The 22861-nt window shown below is 39.9% G+C and overlaps 1 protein-coding gene across 1 annotated transcript; it reads right to left on the reverse strand.

The window, feature by feature from the left end:
* Positions 1-744: 744 nt before the first annotated feature.
* Positions 745-20866, reverse strand: LOC119424171 (angiotensin-converting enzyme). The gene is made up of 25 exons (XM_037691639.1): positions 20525-20866; positions 19366-19536; positions 19200-19287; positions 18818-18961; positions 18509-18700; positions 18156-18253; positions 17896-18065; positions 17610-17830; positions 17371-17515; positions 17187-17285; positions 16719-16841; positions 16407-16620; positions 6880-7113; positions 5501-5671; positions 5335-5422; positions 4920-5063; positions 4611-4802; positions 4263-4360; positions 4002-4171; positions 3716-3936; positions 3461-3605; positions 3277-3375; positions 1242-1364; positions 962-1168; positions 745-879 (listed from the first exon to the last, which is right to left on the reverse strand). Exons 1-24 carry the CDS (start codon positions 20744-20746, stop codon positions 970-972), a joined length of 3771 nt encoding a protein of 1256 aa, XP_037547567.1. The 5' UTR covers positions 20747-20866; the 3' UTR covers positions 745-879; positions 962-969.
* Positions 20867-22861: the final 1995 nt, after the last annotated feature.

Below are 22861 nucleotides of genomic sequence, written 5' to 3' on the forward strand. Positions count from 1 at the left end.
CACAGTTTGTTCAGTTTAGGATCTTTAGCTGCACACTATTGTCAAGATTGAAGATGTCAGTTTGAGCACAAACATCTCCATCTTGATAATTCCTAAAGATTTAAACTTTTTCCCTTTCAAAAGAAGTCTTGGTCTTCCTGGCTGTAAAGATGCTTCACCATCTGTTTAACAGTGCCTGGAATTGACCGTCTTGATTATGGGCCAGGAGACATTTAATGTTGGGCCTTTAAATACCGTAGCTGAAGGTTTAATTTTCAGAAAAAAATATCAAAAGCACACATTTGATAAGTTTTGGTTCCCACCCCCCCACTAGATTACATCATGATCCATCAAGAGCATATGTGAACATGATTGCATTTAAGATACTAGTTTATGTGAATTTCAGAAGTTTCGGTATAAAACTTTTAAACGCTTGGCAATCAGAAATCCAATTTTTATTAAACTCTTCCTGTACTGCAGAGGAGGTCAGTGCTGCCCTCTGTCACAAAGTCCTTCAGTGATGAGTTTGATGGGCAGATCCTGGAAGTGAGTGATATATTTAACAACCTCCAGCATGCTTCAACATCTCCATGTTAGAGGAGAAAGGGTATTTTGAGTGGTCAATGTAAGAAAACTGCTGAGTTAAGTTTTGATACATGCACGTGGGATTGAAGTGCAAATGACATTAGAGCAAGCACACCATGAATAACGAGTTTAATAGATTTATTGATTTTACATTTTGATGCAACATTCAAAACTTGTTCAGATGAGATGAATGACGAAGCCTTTTATGAAGCCGTTTGAGAACCATTCTCACTACAACGTCTTTTTGCCCAGGAGGTTGTGAATGTGCTCCACACCACTTCAGCTATGTTCTTCCAGAAGTTGCATTGAATCAAGCTTATTTGATTTATGACAAAGTTTAGTTAGTAAACTAGAAGTGAAGAACCATGACTAGAACTGTGCTTCATTTAATTCTTACCAGTATCTTCAGGAGTAGTCCTCAGGAATTGGTGGAACCCAAGCAAATTCAGGCCATCCCAAGGTCTCATTCACATTTTGTTTCTCCAGCCACTTAGTTACAGGTTCAAAGTATTTCATCAGTGAGCTGGCACTCATCTCCCTGGTGCCTATAGCATCTTCAAGCACATCAGGCCAAGGTCTGGAAGAGCCAGCCTGAAGAAGTTTCCTTGGGGAGGAGATAATACTTTTAACCCATCATTCATGCTATATAATAACGAAAATTCAATTAGTTGACTTACTTTAGAATGGCTCCTGCTTCTGCAGATTGGTAGATGTCACATGTGTGCAGGGGACCTGTGTGGTTGGCAGCCTGACACAATCTCTCATGGAACTGGAATTGCAGAATGTAGCTGACAAAATACCTGCATTTGGGATAGGGAGTGTCATTGTCTTATCTTGACCAATTTTTTAGCTAGTAGAAATCAGATAACTTAAACATTGCCTTGGAATCTGCAACAGGTTTCCTTCCATTGTAGGGTGATTTTTAGTTTTAAAAACATGCATACTTCTCAAATCATCCTTTTAGCATATGTAGTGAACATTCCAGGTATGCATACAATGCACAAAATGAGTGCAAGGTAGAGCACTTGTCATTAAAACCAGAATGCTTCTGGCACAGCAAGTACAATGAAGTAAAACTAGGCTCAACATTCTGATTAATGTTTGTGAAAGATTCTGTTTACTTTTATTTTAGTAAGAGTAAACGGAATCACCTGGATGACCCTAAATTTTCTGCTTTTGAACACAGACAAGATTGAGGTTTTAGTTTTTGGACCTGAGCATCTTAAGAATTTTTCAGTCTTTCGCCCTCCTTGGATGGCATAAATCTGGCCTCCAGCTCTAATGTTAAAAATCTTTGTGTTATTTTTGATCAGGACATGTCTTATCTCTCACATTAAAAACGTTACTGGAACTGCCTTCTTCCACCTGCGTAATATCACTACAATTAGAAACATCTTATCTGAAAATGATGCAGAAAAACGTGTTCATGCATTTGTCGCGTCTAGACTGGACTATTGCAACGGTTTATTATCTGGGTGTTCAAATAATTCTTTAAAAAAATTTAAAAAAAAAAAGTCTTCAGTTGATCCAAATTGCTGCTGCCAGAGTCTTAACTGGAGTTGGGAGAGCTCGGTGGTTAATTTGAGCTGGATCCTGCTGGAACAAGATTGGGGAACTCTCATTTTGACCCGGTGCATTTCGGCAACTCTGATCGGATCCGGCAGCTCCGCCCCGAAAAGTCCAAAGTCATTGCACATTATTAGATTATTTAAAAAAAAAAATGTATATATATACCAAGAGGAGACGTTGCCCTTAGTCCAGTGGACCCAGTCTGGATGTTTCAGCAGCGAAACGCTCCTTCGAGGAGCAGGAGAGGAGCCTATGGAGGGTGGGGGGGACAGATTGTCTTACGCACAGAGATTCTGCACACAGTCCTCTTCTCTCCAAACATTATCCCTACTCAGTGGGGCTGCACACTGAAAAACACCCTCTCCTCCTCTCACACCCAGAAACAGGATCATTTATTCAACAGAATAAATAAATGCCCTGTGGAAAGTGCACGTTACGCACAGAAACGTCTCCAGACAGCTCTAGCGCGCGCACATCAACAGGTGTCTGAATTCCTGCTGCATTTCAGACAAAAAAAAAAAAAAAAAAAAAAAGCTTACTGTAAAAAAAAAAAAAATACAAAGATAGAAATGTTTGATGCGTTATTCACATTATACGTCACTTCTCAAAACAACGGCGCTAATTTGTTCAAATAACAGCGAGCAATACGTTAAAGACAGTCCAATTTACTTTAATACAAAATGGATGGATTGTCCTTAGTTGGACAACAGGGAACTGAATCCTTCAGGTGCTTCAAACGGCACCACGAGACTGGAGCAAGAACGGAGAAGAGTTCAGCTCAGAACCGTGAAGGGAGGGAGGTTTAGGACACCTGACAGAATCAGAGCTGCTCCAATTCACACAACCTGCCGTTCCTCTCCAAAATAGTAATTTTATTGTTTGCAAATTTAGGTAAATGTTGATTTATAACAACCCGTTAAAATACACCAGAATGAAGGAAATGGCATCTGTTATTCAAAATTTTCTGAGAGAGGACTCACAGAGCCCTGTGGAGTTCTGTGATGGAGTTAAATTCAAAGCAGTCTGCTCCTCATATAAGTAATGTAAACTTATCGTTTTTATGTACGGATGTTTCTGTTCAGTGCCCTGAGATGACTTCTGTTGTAACTTGGCACTATATAAATAAACTGAATTGAACAGTACCTGATGTATGGTGTGTCCCCAGGGATATGATATTTTGCACCAGGATCAAAATGCTCTTCTGTACGTCTGGTGGGTGGACAAATTCCTTGGTATTTTGTTCTATTTAACACATTAGAATGTTATTTTAAGAACATGCATGTCAGCCTGTACTAAATTAAAACATTTTGTTGGTATATTGTCCCACCTGAGGCGCCACCAATCAGAGTTGTAATTGTCTGGAGTGGTACTTCCACTGAACACACTCCATCTCCAGAGGTCAATGAGGTAGCCAAAAGGAAGGAAGGCTATCTTCGCCATAGCCATCTTCAATAAGAAGTTAAGATCAGTTTCTAGATTTAAAAAAAAAATATATATATATATATAGTTTAGAAAAACTGGAGAAGTCCAACCCATTTTTCCAGTTCATCATATCAATTTAAATGGAGGTATTTGACATTACCAGCATCAGATGCAGACTCCAGCAGGTTGATTTTGTGCAGATGGTTTGGTGTGGAAACTGAAAGAGCCATAAGGTCACCAATAGCTTCATGGAAACCAGGGTTGGCTCCATTGCGGAAGCCCACATGCTGGTCCTTGTACTGCAGGAAATATTGGATGTGTCCCATTTCATGATGAACAGTGATGAGCAGTTCCATCTTCACTGTGGTGCACATCATAATCCTGAAGAACATTAAACATTAACATACCAACATTTCAGTCAGAACTAGGAGATAAATGTTATTTACCTGAAATCTTTGTGGTTTAAAAAATCCCAAGCAGATCCTTGACACACAACCTCTCTGTCTTTAGGCTTAACAAGGATTGATTTTTCCCAGAACTCTCTGGGCATCGCCTCTAAACCCAAAGATGTGAAGAACTCCTCAGCCACATGGAACATGTGAGTGACATTGTAGCCCTGAGAAAGACCATTTTGACAAAAGTCAGATCACCTAACACACCCCACCCAACACCACTTCAGTAGCATGAACAAGTCTCGTCACACTCACTTGTTTGACCATTTCATTTGTCACATCCAGGTTGGGTTTCTTAGGAAATGGTATCATCATATCATAAATGTTTTCCCAAGTCTGGGCCCACATATTTCCTGAGTGAGAGGATGGAAACATGATTGTATGGTCATTCTGATTTACCATGCAGGACTAAAGGAAATGCCTTAATGCATTATTCAATAATTTGCATCATGCATCTGTTCTCCCATTGTTCTTTAGATGTTTATAAATATAATTTGCAAATACCTTATAATCCTTGTATTTGAAATAAAAAAAAAAGTTTGTAATGCCTCAAATTAAAGTTACACTAATTTAAAGATTTTAGAAAATATTCATGCATCTTACCCAACAGGTGGGCAGGGATTGGTCCTTTTAGATTGATATACTTGGGGCCATAGAAGTTGTAGAGCTGACGGCGCACAAAGGCGTGCAGGTTCAGGTAGAGTGGCTTTATGGTCTTGAAGAGTTTCTCTAGATCCTGTTCAAAAGTTTTAGTTTCATACCAAGATCGCCTGTATGCTCCAGTGTCTTCAAATCCTAGAGAGAAATATTTTCCCATTTAGTTGTCTCAATCACTTTCGCCATTTTTATCTGAAACTTTAGGATATTCAAATGCAATACTTCAAAATGAAAATATCAGGTAGTCTTTCTTACCATCAGCTTGTGCAGCTTTGTTGATGAGCTCCACAAATCTTGGGTAATACCGTTTCACAGGCACACCTGCTGCATTGTGCCAGCCTTCCCAAGCAAACAGCAACTGCTTGTAGCTTCTGTTTCTAGCCATGATTTCTGTGAGATCTGCAAGAAAATGCATTTCTCAGTCAAAGATGAACACACAAAACTTATGGAATAAACAGCAGAAAAAATGTTTAAAATAAAACTGGGTTTCACGATAAAGAAGCTAAACTGTAGAAAGAGGTAAAGTTCAAATGTATTTCTTGAAGTCAAATCATAGAATTAAAAAAAAATAAAATTAAAAAAAAAAAAAAAAAAAAAAAAAAAAAAAAACTTATCCGGTTGTGTAACAGTTTTTTAGGATTGCGGTGCTTTTTTCAAGCTCAATACTCACCAGGATCCATGCTCCAGCTGATGTTTGGCTCAGGGTGTACTTTAGCTGTGGAATAAATACCTTCCATGGTGCTGAGGATGGTGTTGAACTAAAGGACAAACATTTGATGTTTTAAGAGATCAGAAAAGTGTCACTTTGACAAACTTGTGATTACAGACAATCAAACCTCTTCTCTTTCAGCCTGTGGGAGGTTGGCAGCACCCAGCACCTTGAGGTTTTTCATCAGCCTCTTGTCTTTAGGGTTTGGAAGAGAGTCCAGAAATGTTTCAGAAAAGGTCTCCTTGGCTTTGACTCCCCAGGCTTCAGTAAAGGCTTGTTCTTCAAGTTCTGCTTTGACCTAAGACAAGGAGACAGAAATTTGACTATGACTGACCTTCATTTTGATCAGTTTGAATAAAGTTAATTTAACTGGATGAGTTAAAAATAGATTAGATACAGAGTTAGCATTGCTCTTTTTGCCGCCTCAAAAAAAAAGGGACCAGGTTTTTTTTTTTTCTTCCAGATTTGTAATTCTTCCATGCTCCAGGAATGTGATTCTTAATTTACACTCCAACTGTGATTTACAGCAATTTGTACGTTTTTTCCCAGTGAAATTTTTCTCTCTTAATGGCCTGTTGGTAAGAGACAAATTGCAAGCATTACACACTGCAGTACAGATAAGAGGTAGACTCAAAAAAATGGTCCAAATATTATGGTTTGTCAATTATTGTGACAACCTGCATCAATGAGCCTTTGACAGTTTTGTTTCAGCACAATTACCATTTTAGTTGCGTCTGCCAAATGAATAATGCATAATTGAGAGAATCAGTCACATTTTCCTCATTCATAGAAACTTTACATGCAATTTGTCATTTTTCTTGTACATAAATCTAAGCTATTGTTCAAGATAATGGTTATTAATGAACATTGCAAAAAAACTGGTTTAAATAATAAGAATGCATAATTAACTTTATCTATATAGCACCGTCCAACAATGACAAAGTGCTTGACAAGATAACATGGCACAATAAATCAGTGCAAATTAAAAAAAAAAAAAAAAAGCCACAATAAAAGAGGGTAAGACGAGATAAAAATACTAAAAGTTAGACATCAAAAGCTCAATTAAAAAAATATGGCTCTGCAGGTGTAATTATCTATATACACACACACAATCAACTGACAAAATCACAATCTTCAACATGGCAGCAACCCAATTGTTACAGTAACATGCAACTCACTGAGCAAGATGGAAAGAAAAGTGAGCCTTTAAGAAAGGAACTGGTTGGAGTATTTATGACATTTTATAAATCTGACAGCTACTCCTAAAATGTATATGGGAATTTTGCATAACAGGCATGATTTATGAACTTGTGACTATAGACACTCCAAGTTTGGCTCCTTTAACAGTCCATTATGGCATTATTTATTAGTCAGCCTCCAGGTAGAGTTTGCCTTCTCTTAAAGCTGTCAAAGCTAAAAAAAAAAAAAAAAAAACCTGCCCCTGAATGCATCTGTGGTGACACTGCGAGGATAATCAGAGTGGGAATGAGAAGATTTAGCTCCTACCTGAAGCTTGGAGTTGTATTCTGTTATGTTAGAGTCGTAGTTCCAGGTGGCAGACGTGCTGTAGAAGAACACCTCCTCAGCAGTGCTGTTGTAGTCACTGAGGAACCTGAGTGCGTCAGAGGTGCTGTTTGTGTAGTTTCCTGGCTGCCAGCTCTTTGGCAGAGCTTCACTCAGCACCAAGACAGGCAGTAGCAGCAGCAGGGGCCTGACCAATCTGTCCATGGTTAGCTGCAACTTCAGGCAGAGTGGAAAGAAGAACTAAGGTACTACTGCAGTACCTTAAATAATTCTCCAACTAAATGTTTGTCTCCTCCTGTGTGTCTCTTCCAGCTTGGCTGCTGGTGAAGCGCATAGAAACCAACCAACACTTCTTTATAAAGGCCCCTTTAACCCAACCCACACTACACCACAAGGCATATCTGAACTAAATCTTGATGCCCAGCAATTTCCAATTAGCAGCACAACAGTGAACAATCTGGGAGGGGCTTATATTTCACTCCAATACATTTTTCTGCATAGAGACAGAATTTGGAGGAAGGGTTAGTTTAAAAATATATGAAAGAGAGAGTTGGGAAAGAAAAAAAACTGGAAAGAGGAGAAGGGCATCTGTACAGCAAAATCTGTAGTGTTGTTTTTCAGTGTTAATAATTTTGAGTTGATTGGTGCTGATTTGGGAGTTGTTTTAACACTTGTGATCAAAAAGCTCTGTGAGCGGTGTCAATCAAGCGAGTTAAATGTTAACACCTGTGACTGAGTTAGATTCACTCCATGTGGATTTGATCCCTGTTTAAGTTGTGACTGATCTTATTATTGTGCTAACTCCTAAGGTGCTGGGAAGTTGCTTAGTTTTTTAATAAAAAATAAATACAAATATATATATATATATATTTTTTTACTTGCTCACTGTTGCTAGTCAACACATTTGAACTTATGATGTAACTAAAGAGTGTGCTGTGTGTGTTAACTTTCTGTAGCCTTGCAGGTGACTACAAGAATTTTCAGATTTGGTGACTTGTATGTTAGGCTAGTAAACACAGAATGCAGTTTTAATGTTTTGTAAAACAAAACAATGAATGTTAACACATTAATGAAAGGAAATAACACACTTTTGGTGCTAAAAATATATGTTTCATAAAATAACACAATGCATGCATCCATTATCTTTACCCGCTTATTCCATTTTGGGTCACGGGGGTCACTGGTGCCCATGTCCAGCAATCACTGTGCGAGGGGTGGGGGACACCCTGGACGGGTCGCAAGTCCAGCACAGGGCCACATAGAGACAAACGAGACAAACAACCATTCACTTTCTCACTCACACCTAGGGACAATTTAGAGTTACCAATCAGCCTAACACGCATGTTTTTGGACTGTGGGAGGAAACCGGAGTACACAATGCACGTTCAAAAATAAAAACATACAAAAGGGGGAGTGGTGGTGCAGAGGCTAGAGAGGGTGAGCCTGTGATCAGAGAGCCCCCAGCCAACCCAGGCTCAACTCCCAGACCAACAACATCAAAATGTGGGTGGGAAAGGTGCAACAGCCACCCTTGGCACCTGAGCAAGGGTCTAGGGTTGGGGCCTTGCTCAGGTGCTCAGGGTGGGGCAAATGAGGGTGGGGACAGGTGTGGGCACCTTGCCTACCCCACCCACATTTTTGATGTTGTTGGTACCTGGGGCTTGAACCAGCGATCTTCCGATCACAGGCCCACCTTCTCCAGCCTCTGCGCCACCACCCAACACCATCAAAGAGCCAAAATATTAACACTTTTCAAAGTGTACTTTTAACTCAGAATCTGTGAGAATTATAAACACTCAGAAAAAGTGTCAAATTTAATACTGTGAGTTGAATTAACACTCCTGTTTTTGCTGTGACAATCCGGCATGGATTTATATGTTTAATATGTAAATATTCTAAATTCAGGCAGTGCATCTTCACAGTTAACACTGTAGGGGGAAAGGCTGTGGTCTGAACACCTTTTAACAGGTGCTTACACTCATTCCAAGTTTTGAAATGTTGACCTGCATCAACCCCAAAATTATATGTGAGTCCTTGTAACAAATTTAATTCCCCTCACTCGAAGAAAAGACAAAGAATTTGGTAATTTAAATACACAATTCTGTAATGTTTATTGCCAGTTTGAATAATAGCAATATGAAATTATGGCAAATATGCAATATGGATGAATAACCAACAATATTATTTCAGAAAGTGAATGATGTAAATAATAGAGACTTTGAGAAGGGATATTCAATTTGGACTAAGGTTCTAGCTATAACGTTAAAATTTAAGTAAGCTTTATCTCAGATTCGTGAACTAAATTATGTCTAAACTCAGTTGGCACTTAGTCGTTTTATATAGACCAAGGTTTTTACAGAGAACATCTTGAAAAATATGAAGAACAAAATACAGATTTCCATTTATTAATGACACTTCTGCATTCATCTTATTTGGAGGAACTAGAACCACAAACACTGTTGTCTGACATTGTAAAATAATATTCCCTGACGCTCCTCCCCAATGCGTAAGATGCGTCAAAAGTGGACCAATAACAAGCAAGCATTCAAGATGGACGTTTTCCAGAACAAATTGGAACATTTTTCATCGGTGCTGCCAAAATCATCATAGTCATTGATTAAATTCTGACACTATCCATTCACAAAAACATAAAACATCCTTCGGGGCCCCTGAAATGCCGGGGCCCCGGGCTGCAGCCCCTGTAAGCCCCTGCTAAAATCCGGCCCAGCCTCCTTTACTCCTCTCTCAAATCACCGTTCCTCTCTGTCCAGGATGTGATTATCTTCATCCCTGAAAGAGTGACCGCTCGCCTGGAGATGAGTGTAGACCGCAGAGTCCTGGCCTGATGATGTTGATCTTCTGTCCTTTTGGCCAGTGGCTGTTTAGTTTCCCCGATGTAAGACTGATCACAGCCCTCCTGACACTGAACAGCATACACAATATTACTCTGTTTGTGCCGGGGGACTGGATCTTTGGGATGAACCAGTCTTTGCCGTAATGTATTTTGGGGTTTAAAAGCCACTAGGACGTTATGTTTAGAAAATAAACGTCTCAGTTTCTCTGATACTCCCTCAATATACGGAATGACCACTGGTCTGGGTCTGGGTTCCTCCTTTCCACCTGTCTGTGTTAAGTTTTGTATCATTAGCTGCACACTATAGTCAAGCTTGAAGATGTCAATTTGAGCATAAACATCTTCATCTTGCTAATTCCTAAAGATTTAAACCTTTTCTCTTTGAAAAGACAAGTCGTGGTCTTCCTGGCTGTAAAAATGCTCCATCTATGTTTTTAACAGATCCTGGAATTAGCTGTCTTGATTATGGGCCATGAGACATCCTTTAATGTTGAGCCTTCAAATACCGTAGCTGAATTTGTTATGATTTCAGAAGAAAAAAAAAAAATCACAAGCACACATTTTATAAGTTTTGATTCCCACCACACACTAGAATCCATCATGATCCATCAAGAGCACATGTTAATATGATTACATTTAAGAAACAAGTTTTGTTGTCATCTGAATTTCAGATGTTTCTGTATAAACCTTTAGAGTGAAACAATTGGCAATCAGAAATCCATTTTTATTCAACTCTTACAAATCTGCTGAGGAGGGCAGTGCATCATTCTGAATGTCACCAAGTCTTTCAATGATATGTTTGATGGACAGATCCTGGAAGTCAGTGGTATCATATTTGCCAGCCTCCAGTCCAAATTCTATGGTGTGCTTCAAAATCTCCATGTTAGACGAGAAAAGGTATTTTGAGTTTAAATGTAAGAAAACTGCTACCGTAACTGCTGTTCTACAAGAACCCACTTTTTTCTCACACTTTGTATCCCATGGTTTACATGCAGGAGTGTGTTATTTAGTGATGGTAGTATGAAACAAAAGCTTCAAAACATGCTTCGAACCCTGCAGTAAAATTACATCGGACCACTGCTTCAGAGCCTGTTTTGGTACGGAAAAAGTCACGTAACACGTGACGTCCGAAACACAAACTGTTTCGTTGTCAGAATGAATCGCTTGACTGGTTTGCGGTCCCAACAGCTGATTCCCTGGCACCTCCTCGTCTCGATCCTGACAGGTGACAGGTTGAGACAGTTTTGAATTGAGAGCGCTCAACACTATGAAATAGCTCTAAAATGTTTGCAATGTGTTGGAGAGTTGGTGTGTTTTTGCTGTTTTGTTGTTAATATAGTTGAAATTGAGTAATTATAGAGGCAGCCAGGAAAAGAGGTCGTGCTAACATGTGGGAACACTTCATTCTGCTCATGATAAGGTGGTTTTGGCATTTAAATGTCAAAAAAAGTTATAGTAATGTTCAGCAGTGAAGATATTATCTAACCCATTTAACCTATGTATTTATTATAATTACAGTAAAATGATGTGATTTTAATAATCATATATCAGTATGGGCTCAAATATCCTTCCATCCATCCATTTTCTTCCGCTTATCCGGGGTCGGGTCGCGGGGGTAGCAGCCTAAGTAGGGAGGCCCAGACTTCCCTCTCCCCAGCCACTTGGGCCAGCTCTTCCGGGGGAATCCCGAGGCGTTCCCAGGCCAGCCGAGAAACATAGTCCCTCCAGCGTGTCCTGGGTCTTCCTCTGGGCCTCCTTCCGGTGGGACGTGTCCGGAACACCTCACCAGGGAGGCATTTCTGCAGGTGCAGTGTTTGGTGTGTTCAACTGAACTGAAGCATCATGATACCTCCTCTATGATTAGACACTTCAGCGCCAAACATGGAGATGCTGGAGACATCATTTCATTGATATTTTATGAATTATAAAGACTCTGACTCTGTCACAGTTACACAAGCACAATACCATTGCAACATTTTTATTAAATCTCTTCAATGCACGTTTATCAATCTTTATTCAAAAACATGTAAGCATGAATACATTTTCAAACCAGACAACATAGAAAGTTGATGAATTAAAAAAAATCTGTTTTTTTACCACAGTAAAGTAGTTTTTTTTAACACTTGTCACTCAAGTTCTTCCGTGTGTGACACCAAAAGCATAACACCTAATTTGACAGCAGCATTGCAAAATGCCACAAGAGGTCACTGTAACTGAAGCTTCAACAAATGAACCTATTGTTGAAACAATTGGCCCAACTGGTTCAATGCTTCATAAAAGCTTCATTTGCTCATCACTAGTGTTATTTATGTACTTTTTCATAAGTTACAAAATGTGTGTTTTTATATTTTATTTTGAAAGACATCCTGCTATATCTTGGTAGCTTCCTGCCAATGACTAAGATTTTCTTTTGACAGAGCTGGGTGCTCATGGCTTCCAGCACCTTGAACATCATGGGGGCAGGTGGTTGTGACACAGAGAGAATGCTCTCAGGTAATCAGATATACAAGGTCTTTTGCTCACAGTTTCAAATACCCTACCATAACTCCCCCACTTTGTCATCATGTGACCAGAAGTCTAACCTGATTGACCAGCGAAGTACTCTCGAGGAACATCCCCCAAGATAAACATGAATTAATTTCTTCAGATCGTTCCTGTGTTGTTTATTGTATTTTGCGCTTCATGCCCAGACCTGGTCATTTGTTCAGCAATAATGGAAAATGCACAGAGAATTTCTTATGATGCAGCTTTCATGTTAAGCTGCAGCCCATAAACTTTGCATCAACGTGTGTCGATGATCAGGATTAGAGACGCAAAGCAGTCGAGTCTGGTGCATGTTTTAATAAAAGTTTTAAAATTCTTTCTGTGTCGGTAAATATGCGTTTAAACACTGGGATCTCATTTTAAACTCACATCCTAACACGAAGCGGAGAAAAGCGTCTTCCCCCCTCCCATAGATGAGAGTTCAGCGGTGGACAAGTCATCAGGTTTATTTTAAAGCAGTCTGTCAAGTCTGGTACATATTTAAATAAAAGTTGTTGTTTTTTTTATATTTCTATGTACAGTAAATTTGTGTTTAAATACCAGTATCCCATTTAAGCTTAAACAGGGGAATTAAACAGAGCGAAGGAACAGGAGGTGAAAAAAGAATGGGAAGGGAGGTGTTGTTCCTCCTCATGAGCAGTGCTGAGCAGAAATCACATCAAATTTATTTAGAAAGTACATTTACAAAAACAGATGTTAACAAAAGTGTTTACCAATAAAAATCAATAGTACTCATTGAATGAATATTTACCACATTCTACCAGTACTATGTGACTTCCGGTCACATGACCTCGATAAGACTGGGTTTTACCGGTAAATAATTTTAAAATAATTTCAGTTATGTAGGTGTTTGGCTCTGTTCTGTCCAGTGATTATGCGTAGATAGTTACTGTGTTCATTTTGAAGGTATAATGGTTGTAACCATGAGTCAAACAGCAAAGCTTCATAATGACTCTTGATGATCTTGCACTCAGCATGTGTTGAAAGCAAGCTATATTCTGTGAAACTTCATCTACTGGCTGATTCTTGTACTACATGAACGTTGCACATTGTGCTGAAGCAGTCTGGGGGTACAGATTCTGACAATGAGCATTGGATGCCTGCAGGTAATCTTATTTATACACACAACTATAATGTATCTTGTGTTTAATAAGTGAGGTTTAGAGATAGGTGTGTTCTGTAGCATGAGATTTACAGTATTGGGAAGTTTTGAGACATGCATGTTGGATTAAAGTGCAAATTACATTAGAACAAGCACACTTGAATAATGAGTTTAATAGTTTTATTGACAATATTTATTGATTTTACATTTTGATGCCACATTCAAAAGTTGTTCGGATGAGATGAAAGATGAAGCCTTTTATGAAGCCGTTTGACAACTTTATGCCTAGGAGGTTATGTACAGATGCTGGTCATAAAATTAGAATATTATGAAAAAGTTTATTTATTTCAGTAATTCCATTAAAAAAGTGAAACTTGTATATTATATTCATTCATTACACACAGACTATTTCAAATGTTTTTCTTTTAATGTTGATTATAACTGACAACTAATGAAAATACCAAATTCAGTATCTCAGAAAATTAGAATATTACGTAAGACCAATAAAAAAAATGATTTTTAGAAATGTTGGCCAACTGAAAAGTATAAACATGAAAAGTGCCGTATTTTCCGCCATAAATGTTACATTGCCCTATAAGTTGCATCAGTCCAAATATGTCTAATAACGTTGAAAAATCCATAAATATGGTGCTTCGCCGTATATGTCGCATCTATTATGCGTCACCGCAGACACGTCGCATTTGTAATGTGTCACCGCTGACAACCCGGAAATGTGGACCGGTGTTGTGCCAAAAATCGACTGGCTGCCATATGGCAGCCGCTGGGGTGTACACGGGAGGACTTTAACAAGAATTTAATAGATTAACACTTGAAAACAATTATCTGTTTGCTCGAAATTATAGTAAAGTTGTGTCTCAGTTTAACTTAAAGCCAATACGCGGAAGTAAGCGCATGCACGGGACAAGTCGCTGTGCAACTTTAGCAAGATAAATACCTAAAAACAATTATTTGTTTGCTCAAAATTATAGTAAAGGTGTGTCTCAGTCTAACTTTTGCTTAGTAAATGCACTTTGACTGTCAAATCAGCTGCATTTCAAAAGCCGATATGCATAAGTAAGCGCATGCACGGGACAAGTCGCTGTGCAAATTTAACAAGATAAACACCTAAAAACATTTACTTGTTTGCTCGACTTTATAGTAAAGATGTGTCTCAGTTGAACTTTTGCTTAATAAAAGGACTTGTAATGGTCAAATCAGCTGTATTTCAAACGCATGTGCTGCCTCGGTGTTCCGGGAGCGCGCAGACAGGGAGGAATATTTCTTAGAAATTTAACAAGCCAAGCACCTAAAACAATTATTTGTTTGCTCGACATTATAGTAAAGGTGTGTCTCAGTTGAATTTTTACTTAAAAAATGCACTTCAATGGTCAAAGTAGTTGCATTTCGCCAGGGTGGCGCAGTAAAATGAAGCTGATTTGGCTGTTGCTCCAGGCGAGCTGGACCAAGGTGGCAGAAAATGGCAAGCCAATTGTGTCAGTAATAGCCCTTTTACCTATTCCAAGATACAGTGGCATGCCATACTACTCTGGCACCATCTAGCAGCTGAAAATGGTAATGTTCAATATTTCAGTCAGAATGAATGAAAATGGGGGCAGCACGGTGGCGCAACCGGTAGAGCTGCTGCCTCTCAGCAAGCAGGTCCCCCGTTCAAATCCCGGTCCGGGGGGCCCTCTGGGTGGAGTTTGCATGTTCTCTGTGTGCATGCGTGGGTTTTCTCCGGGTACTCTGGTTTCCTCCCACAGACCAAAAACATGCATGTTAGAATGACTGGTAACTCTAAATTGTCCTAAGTGGGAGAGTGAATGGTTGTTTGTCTCGTTTGTCTCTATGTGTCCCTGTGATGGACTTGCGACCTGTCCAGGGTGTACCCTGCCCCTCGCACAGTGATTGCCGGACATGGGCACCGGTGACCCCGGTGACCCCGGTGACCCAAAATGGAAGAAGCAGGTAAAATATATTGGATGGATGGATGGATGAATGGTCATATCTCAGCCAAAAATTGGGTTATAAATATGGGGGGGAAAAAACATAAATGCATCGCTTCGGTGTCTAATTCGTGGGACATGCAAATTATACAAACAACTGTGACTTATAGGGTGAAAATTACGGTATGAGCATTTACTGCACTCAATACTTAGTTGGGGCTCCTTTTGCCTGGATTACTGCAGCAATGTGGCGTGGCATGGAGTCTATCAGTCTGTGGAACTGCTCAGGTGTTATGAGAGCCCAGGTTGCTCTGATAGTGGCCTTCAGCTCTGACCAACTTTATGAAGATGCAAATTTCATTTTCCAACAGGACTTGGCACCTGCACACATTACCAAAGCTACCAGTACCTGGTTTAAGGAACATGGTATCCCTGTTCTTATTTGGACAGCAAACTCGCCTGACCTTAACCCCATAGAAAATCTATGGGGTATTGTGAAGAGAAAGATGTGATACACCAGACCCAACAATTAAGAAGAGCTGAAGGCCACTATCAGAGCAACCTGGGCTCTCATAACACCTGAGCAGTGGCACAGACTGATCAACTCCATGCCACACTGCTGCAGTAATCCAGGCAAAAGGAGCCCCAACTAAGTATTGAGTGATGTACATGCTCATACTTTTCAGTTGGCCAACATTTCTAAAAATCCTTTGTTTATTGGTCTTCAGTAATATTCTAATTTTCTGAGATACTGAATTTGTGGTTTTCATTAGTTGTCAATTATAATAATCAACATTAAAATGAATAAACATTTGAAATACATCAGTATGTGGGTAATGAATGAATATAATGTACAAGTTTCACTTTTTGAATGGAATTACAGAAATAAATTAAGTTTTTCATGATATTGTAATTTTATGACCAGCACCTGTATGCACTCCAGACCACTTCAGCTGTGTCCTTCCAGAAGTTGTGTTGAATCAATCTTATTTGTATTTATGAAAAATAAGTTTAGTTAGTAAACTTATAATGAAGAGCCATAACTACAACTGTGCTTTATTTAATTCTTACCAATATCTTGAGGGTAGCCCTCAGGAATTGGTGGAACCCAAGCATATTCAGGCCATCCCAAGGTCTCGTTCACATTTTGTTTCTCCAGCCACTTAGTTACAGGTTCAAAGTATTTCATCAGTGAGCTGGCACTCATCTCCCTGGTGCCCATAGCATCTTCAAGCACATCAGGCCAAGGTTTGGAAGAGCCAGCTTGAAGAAGTTTCCTTGGGAAGAAGATAATACTTTTAACCCATCGTTCATGCTGTGTATTAAACAGAGATTCAGTTAGTTGAGATTCAGTTAGTTCAGTAAGTTGACTTACTTTAGAATGGCTCCTGCTTCTGCAGATTGGTAGATGTCACATGTGTGCAGGGGACCTGTGTGGTTGGCAGCCTGGCACAATCTCTCATGGAACTGGAATTGCAGAATGTAGCTGACAAAATACCTGCATTGGGGTGGGGGTGTTGGGGGTAGGGAGTGTCATTGTTTTGTTATCTTGATAGTTTTTTTAGTCAGTAGAAATCAGATAACCTAAACATTGCCTTTTACTCTGCAGCATGTTTCCTCCCATTTTAAAACATGCATATTTCTTAAATCTTCATTTAAGCATATGTAGTGCACATTTCAGGCATGCATACAATGTACAAAGTGTGTGCAAGGTAGAGCACTTGTCATTAAAGTCAGAATGCTTCTGGCACAGCAAGTACAAAGCAGTAAAACTAGGGCCAACAATATGATTCATGTTTGTAAAAGATTCTCTTTTACTTTTATTTCAGTAATGGGACAGTACCTGATGTATGGTGTGTCCCCAGGGATATGATATTTTGCACCAGGATCAAATTGCTCATCTGTACGTCTGGTTGGTGGACAAATTCCTTGGTATTTTGTTCTATTTAAAACATTAACGTAATTTTAAGAACATACGTGTCAGCCCTGTATCTATTTAAAAACATTCTGTGTGCATATTGTCCTACCTGAGGTGCCACCAATCAGAGTTGTAATTGTCTGGAGTGGTACTTCCACTGAACACATTCCATCTCCAGTGATCAATGAGGTAGCCAAAAGGAAGGAAGGCTATCTTGTCCAGAGCCATCTTCAATAAGAAGTTAAGATCAGTTTCTAGAATAAAAAATATATATTGAAACTGGAACATTCCAACCCATTTTTCCAGTTCATCATAATAATTTATATTAGAGGAATTTGGAAATATTACCAGCATCAGATGCAGACTCCAGCAGGTTGATTTTGTGCAGATGGTTTGGTGTGGAAACTGAAAGAGCCATAAGGTCACCAATAGCTTCATGGAAACCAGGGTTGGCTCCGTCACGGAAGCCCACATGCTGGTCCTTGTACTGCAGGAAATATTGGATGTGTCCCATTTCATGATGAACAGTGATGAGCTGTTCCATCGTCACTGTGGTGCACATCATAATCCTGAAGAACATTAAACATTAACATACCAACATTTCAGTCAGAACTAGGAGATAAATGTGATTTACCTGAAATCTTTGTGGTTTAAAAAATCCCAAGCAGATCCTTGACACACAACCTCTCTGTCTTTAGGCTTAACAAACATAGATTTTTCCCAGAACTCTCTGGGCATCGCCTCTAAACCCAAAGATGTGAAGAACTCCTCAGCCACATGGAACATGCGAGTGACATTGTAGCCCTGAGAAAGACCATTTGACAAAAGTCAGATCATCTAACACACCCCACCCAACACCACTTCAGTGGCATGAACAAGTCTTGTCACACTCACTTGTTTGACCATTTCATTTGTCACATCCAGGTTGGGTTTCTTAGGAAATGGTGTCATCATATCATAAATGTTATCCCAAGTCTGGGCCCACATATTTCCTGAGTGAGAGGATGGAAACATGATTATATCGTCATTCGGACTTACCATGCAAGACTAAAGGAAATGCCTTCATGCATTATCCACTAACACTAATTTGTGTCATGAATATGTTCTCCCATTGTTCTTTAGATGTTTATAAAGAATGTTTGCAAATACCTTATAATCATTGTATTTGAAATAGAAATGTTTGTAATGTCTCAATTTAAAGTTAAACTTTTTTTTTAAAGATTTTAGAAAATATTCATGCATCTTACCCAACAGGTGGGCAGGGATTGGTCCTTTTAGATTGATATACTTGGGGCCATAGAAGTTGTAGAGCTGACGGCGCACAAAGGCGTGCAGGTTCAGGTAGAGTGGCTTGATGGTCTTGAAGAGTTTCTCTATATCCTGCTCAAAAGTTTCACTTTCATACCAAGAGCGCCAATATGCTCCGGTGTCTTCATATCCTAGAGAGAAACGTTTTCCATTCAGTTGTTTCTATCATTCTTTTGCCATTTTTATCTGAAACTTTAGAATATTGAATGCAGTACTTGAGAACAAAATTGTCAGGTGGTCTTTCTTACCATCAGCTTGTGCAGCTTTGTTGCTGAGCTCTACATATCTTGGGTAATACTGTTTCACAGGCACACCTGCTGCATTGTGCCAGCCTTCCCAAGCAAACAGCAACTGCTTGTAGCTTCTGTTTTTAGCCATAATTTCTGTGAGATCTGCAAGAAAATACATTAATCAGTCAAAGATGAACACACAAAACTTATGGAATAAACAGCAGAAAAAATGTTTAAAAGTCCATCATAAAAACTCATCTAATTGTGCAACTGTTTCTTTTAGAATTGTTTCCATATTCTGGTGTTTGTGTGTGTGTGTGTGTGTGTGTGTGTGTGTGTGTGGGTGGGTGGGTGTGTGTGTGTGGGGGGGGGGGGGGTGTACTTAAAGCCAAATACTCACCAGGGTCCATGCTCCAGCTGATGTTTGGCTCAGGGTGTACTTTAGCTGTGGAATAAATACCTTCCATGGTGCTGAGGATGGTGTTGAACTAAAAGACAAACATTTGATGTTTTAAGAGATCAGCAAAGTGTCACTTTGACAAACTTGTGATTACAGACAAACAAACCTCTTCTCTTTCAGCCTGTGGGAGGTTGGCAGCACCCAGCACCTTGATGTTTCCCATCAGCCTTTTGTCTTTAGGGTTTGGAAGAGAGTCCAGAAATTTATCTGAAAAGGTCTCCTTGGCTTTGACTCCCCAGGCTTCAGTAAAGGCTTGTTCTTCAAGTTCTGCTTTGACCTAAGACAAGGAGACAGAAATTTGACAATGACTGATCTTCGATTTGATCAGTTTGAGTAAAGTTAATTTGTGGAACAGTTTAACAGGATGAGTTAAAAAATAAATTTAAAAATAGATTATCTGAGCTAGGGCAGCACGGTGTCGCAACTGGTAGAGATGCTGCTTCTCAGCGAGAAGGTTGCCGGTTCAAATCCCGGTCCGGGGGCCTCTCTGGGTGGAGTTTGCATGTTTGTTCCGTGCATGTATGGGTTTTCTCTGGGTACTCCAGTTCCCTCCCATAGACTAAAAACATGCATGTTAGGCTGATTGGTAACTCTAAATTGTCCCTAGATGTGAGTGAGAGAGTGAATGGTTGTTTGTCTTGTTTGCCTCTATGTCACTGTGATGGACTTGTGATCTGTCCAGGGTGTTCCCCGCCCCTCACACAGTGATTGCTGGACATGGGCATCGGTGATCCAAAAATGGAATAAGCGGGTAAAGATAATGGATGGATGGATGGATGGATGGATGGATGGATAATAAACCAACAACAATTTTCAGTCAGGTCATCTGGACAGTTTCTTTTTTTGTGTGTGTGCTGAAACGTTTCACCTTCCATCCATCAGGCAAGGAAACACACAACACAGAACTGATTATTCCCCCAACAGCTTACTCCAAAGTGGAACAAACCAGTTATGTTGGTGCTAAGATGGTGTCTTTGGTACGCAAAGACACCATCTGACAGATACTCCTAAAATGTATATGGGAATTTTGCATAACAGGCATGATTTATGAACTCTTGACTATAGACAGACACTCCAAGTTTGGCTCCTTTAACAGTCAATTATGGCATTATTATTTATTAGTCAGCCTCCAGGTAGAATTTACGCCTTTTCTTACAACTGTCAAAGCTAAAATAAAAAAACCCGCCCCTGATTGTATCTGTGGTGACAAACTGTGAGGATAATCAGAGTGGGAATGAGAAGATTTAGTTACTTTTAGCTCCTACCTCAAGCTTGGAGTTGTATTCAGTTATGTTAGAGTCGTAGTTCCAGGTGGCAGACGTGCTGTAGTAGAACACCTCCTCAGCAGTGCTGTTGTAGTCACTGAGGAACCTGAGTGCATCAGAGGTGCTGTTTGTGTAGTTTCCTGGCTGCCAGCTCTCTTGCAGAGCTTCACTCAGCACCAAGACAGGCAGCAGCAGCAGCAGGGACCTGACTAATCTGTCCATGGTTCGCTGCAACTTCAGGCAGAGTGGAAAGAAGAACTAAGGTACTACTGCAGTACCTTAAATAATTCTCCAACTAAATGTTTGTCTCCTCCTGTGTGTCTCTTCCAGCTTGGCTGCTGGTGAAGCACAGAGAAACCAACCAACACTTCTTTATAAAGGCCCCTTTAATCCAACCCACACTACACCACAAGGCACATCTGAACTACATCTTCATGCCCAGCGGAGTGAAGGCTCCTCAATTAGCAGCACAACAGTGAAGAATCTGGGAGGAGCTCATATTTCAGTCCATATTTCACAGAAATTCACACCCCTTTTTCAGCTCTGAGACAGAAAAAGTAGGGAGGGGAAGTTTAAACACAGTGGGGATGAACGAGAGAGGTAGAAATGAAAAGAAAACTGGACAGAGGAGGATGTTATCTATAATCTGGTGTAGGGGTAATGTCTGAGTGGTCTGGACAACGTGTTTATGCTAATCGTTCAAAGTTATGTAATAAATGTTGACCGACCACAGTCAAAAGAAATATGTGAGTACTTGGCAACGTTGTTATTTCCCTCACTCGAACAAAGACACAAAAATCTGGTCAGTTAAAATCGCAAGTCTGTAACGTTTATTTTCAGTTTGAATAAGGACAACATGAAATTATATCAGATATGAAATACAAATGAATAACCAAATAGTGTTATTTCAAAAGGGTAAATAACATTAAATATTGTGGGGAGTGGTGGCGCAGAGGTTAGAAAAGGTGGGCCTGTGATCGGAAGATCGCCGGTTCAAGCCCCGGTACCGGCAAAATCAAAATTGTGGGTGGGGTAGGTGAAGCACCCACACCTGCCCCCACCCTCATTCGCCCCACTCTGGGCCCATGAGCAAGGCCTTTAACCCCCATCTGCTCCCTAAACAGGTCTCTCTTGAAAAAGAGTTCTCGTGGCTCAATGAGACTACCTGGGTAAATAAAGGGTAAATGAAAAAAAAAATAGCTTAAAACTTTAAGAGGTATATTCAATTTGGACTAAAGTTGGAGCTCTAATGTTAAAATTTAGGTAAACTTTATCTCAGATTTGTGAACTAATTATAAACGTCTAAAAAGAACTCGAGTTGGCACTTGATATTCTTCTCATCAGAAGAAAGATGTTTTATCCTACCAGGAACGTTGTCCATCTCATTACCACAATGGATACGGGGTGAAAGCCAGTGGCCGGCCGTCACAAGAAGGGATGTTTTTCCTCAGGACAGCGTTTCGTTCGGCAAGAGAGCACCATCGCTCCGGGGTGTCTGAACAAGTTAAGGACTTCTCTCCATTTCTCAGCTGATCATGCCCCGTCTGAGATGGAACTTCTGGGCTGGCTCAGATCCAACTCTCCACCAGGATGTCCCATGTCTGGCAGCTTCGGACAACTTCCTCCACATGAGATTGATCTCCAACTGACTTCATGTGTCAGCTTACCTGACACACCAAGTGGCCATGCCTCTGATATTAACCAATCAAATGCAGCTACCAACAGTGTGTGGGAACCAGCTACATAATTAATTTTAATTATAACACTCCTCTCAAAATCTTAGAGGGGAACAATGGTTTTGCTTATATGACAACACCTTGTTTTTACATAAACGCCATTTCCTTCACAAAATGCAAGTTTGGTTCTGGACACACACATTGAAAAACAACAAAGGGTCCCATTTGCAACTTTGTGTTCAAGTGGACTAACTTCCTTCATTACTATGGCAACCACAGTTCTGTTATCCTGAGGCCATTATTGGGTTCTGTCAATCGCTGATATTGATTTCTCTTGGAGACTGAATATCTGTTCCTTCCTAGCAAAGACAGCTGATTAGCCACTGGGGTATAATTAACACAGAGGTTAATTGTCAAAAGAGCCAGGGTGGTCAGGATGTGCTGGCTGACAGATTAGCATACAGAGAGTGGGAGTAGATGAGACATGGTCTCTGAGGATGGTTTGTCTTTTGAGGGACATTGGTTGGACACTACACCGGCATAGATTTATATATTTTGTATGTAAATATTCTAAATTCAGGCAGTGCATATTCTCTGTAGTCTTCACAATTAACACAGATCACAGACTTGGGAACTTGCATGAAGAGCATCAACAATACAA

The sequence above is a fragment of the Nematolebias whitei genome, chromosome 17 (genome assembly GCF_014905685.2).
Source record: "Nematolebias whitei isolate Nwh7 chromosome 17, NemWhi1, whole genome shotgun sequence".
NCBI lineage: Eukaryota > Metazoa > Chordata > Actinopteri > Cyprinodontiformes > Rivulidae > Nematolebias > Nematolebias whitei.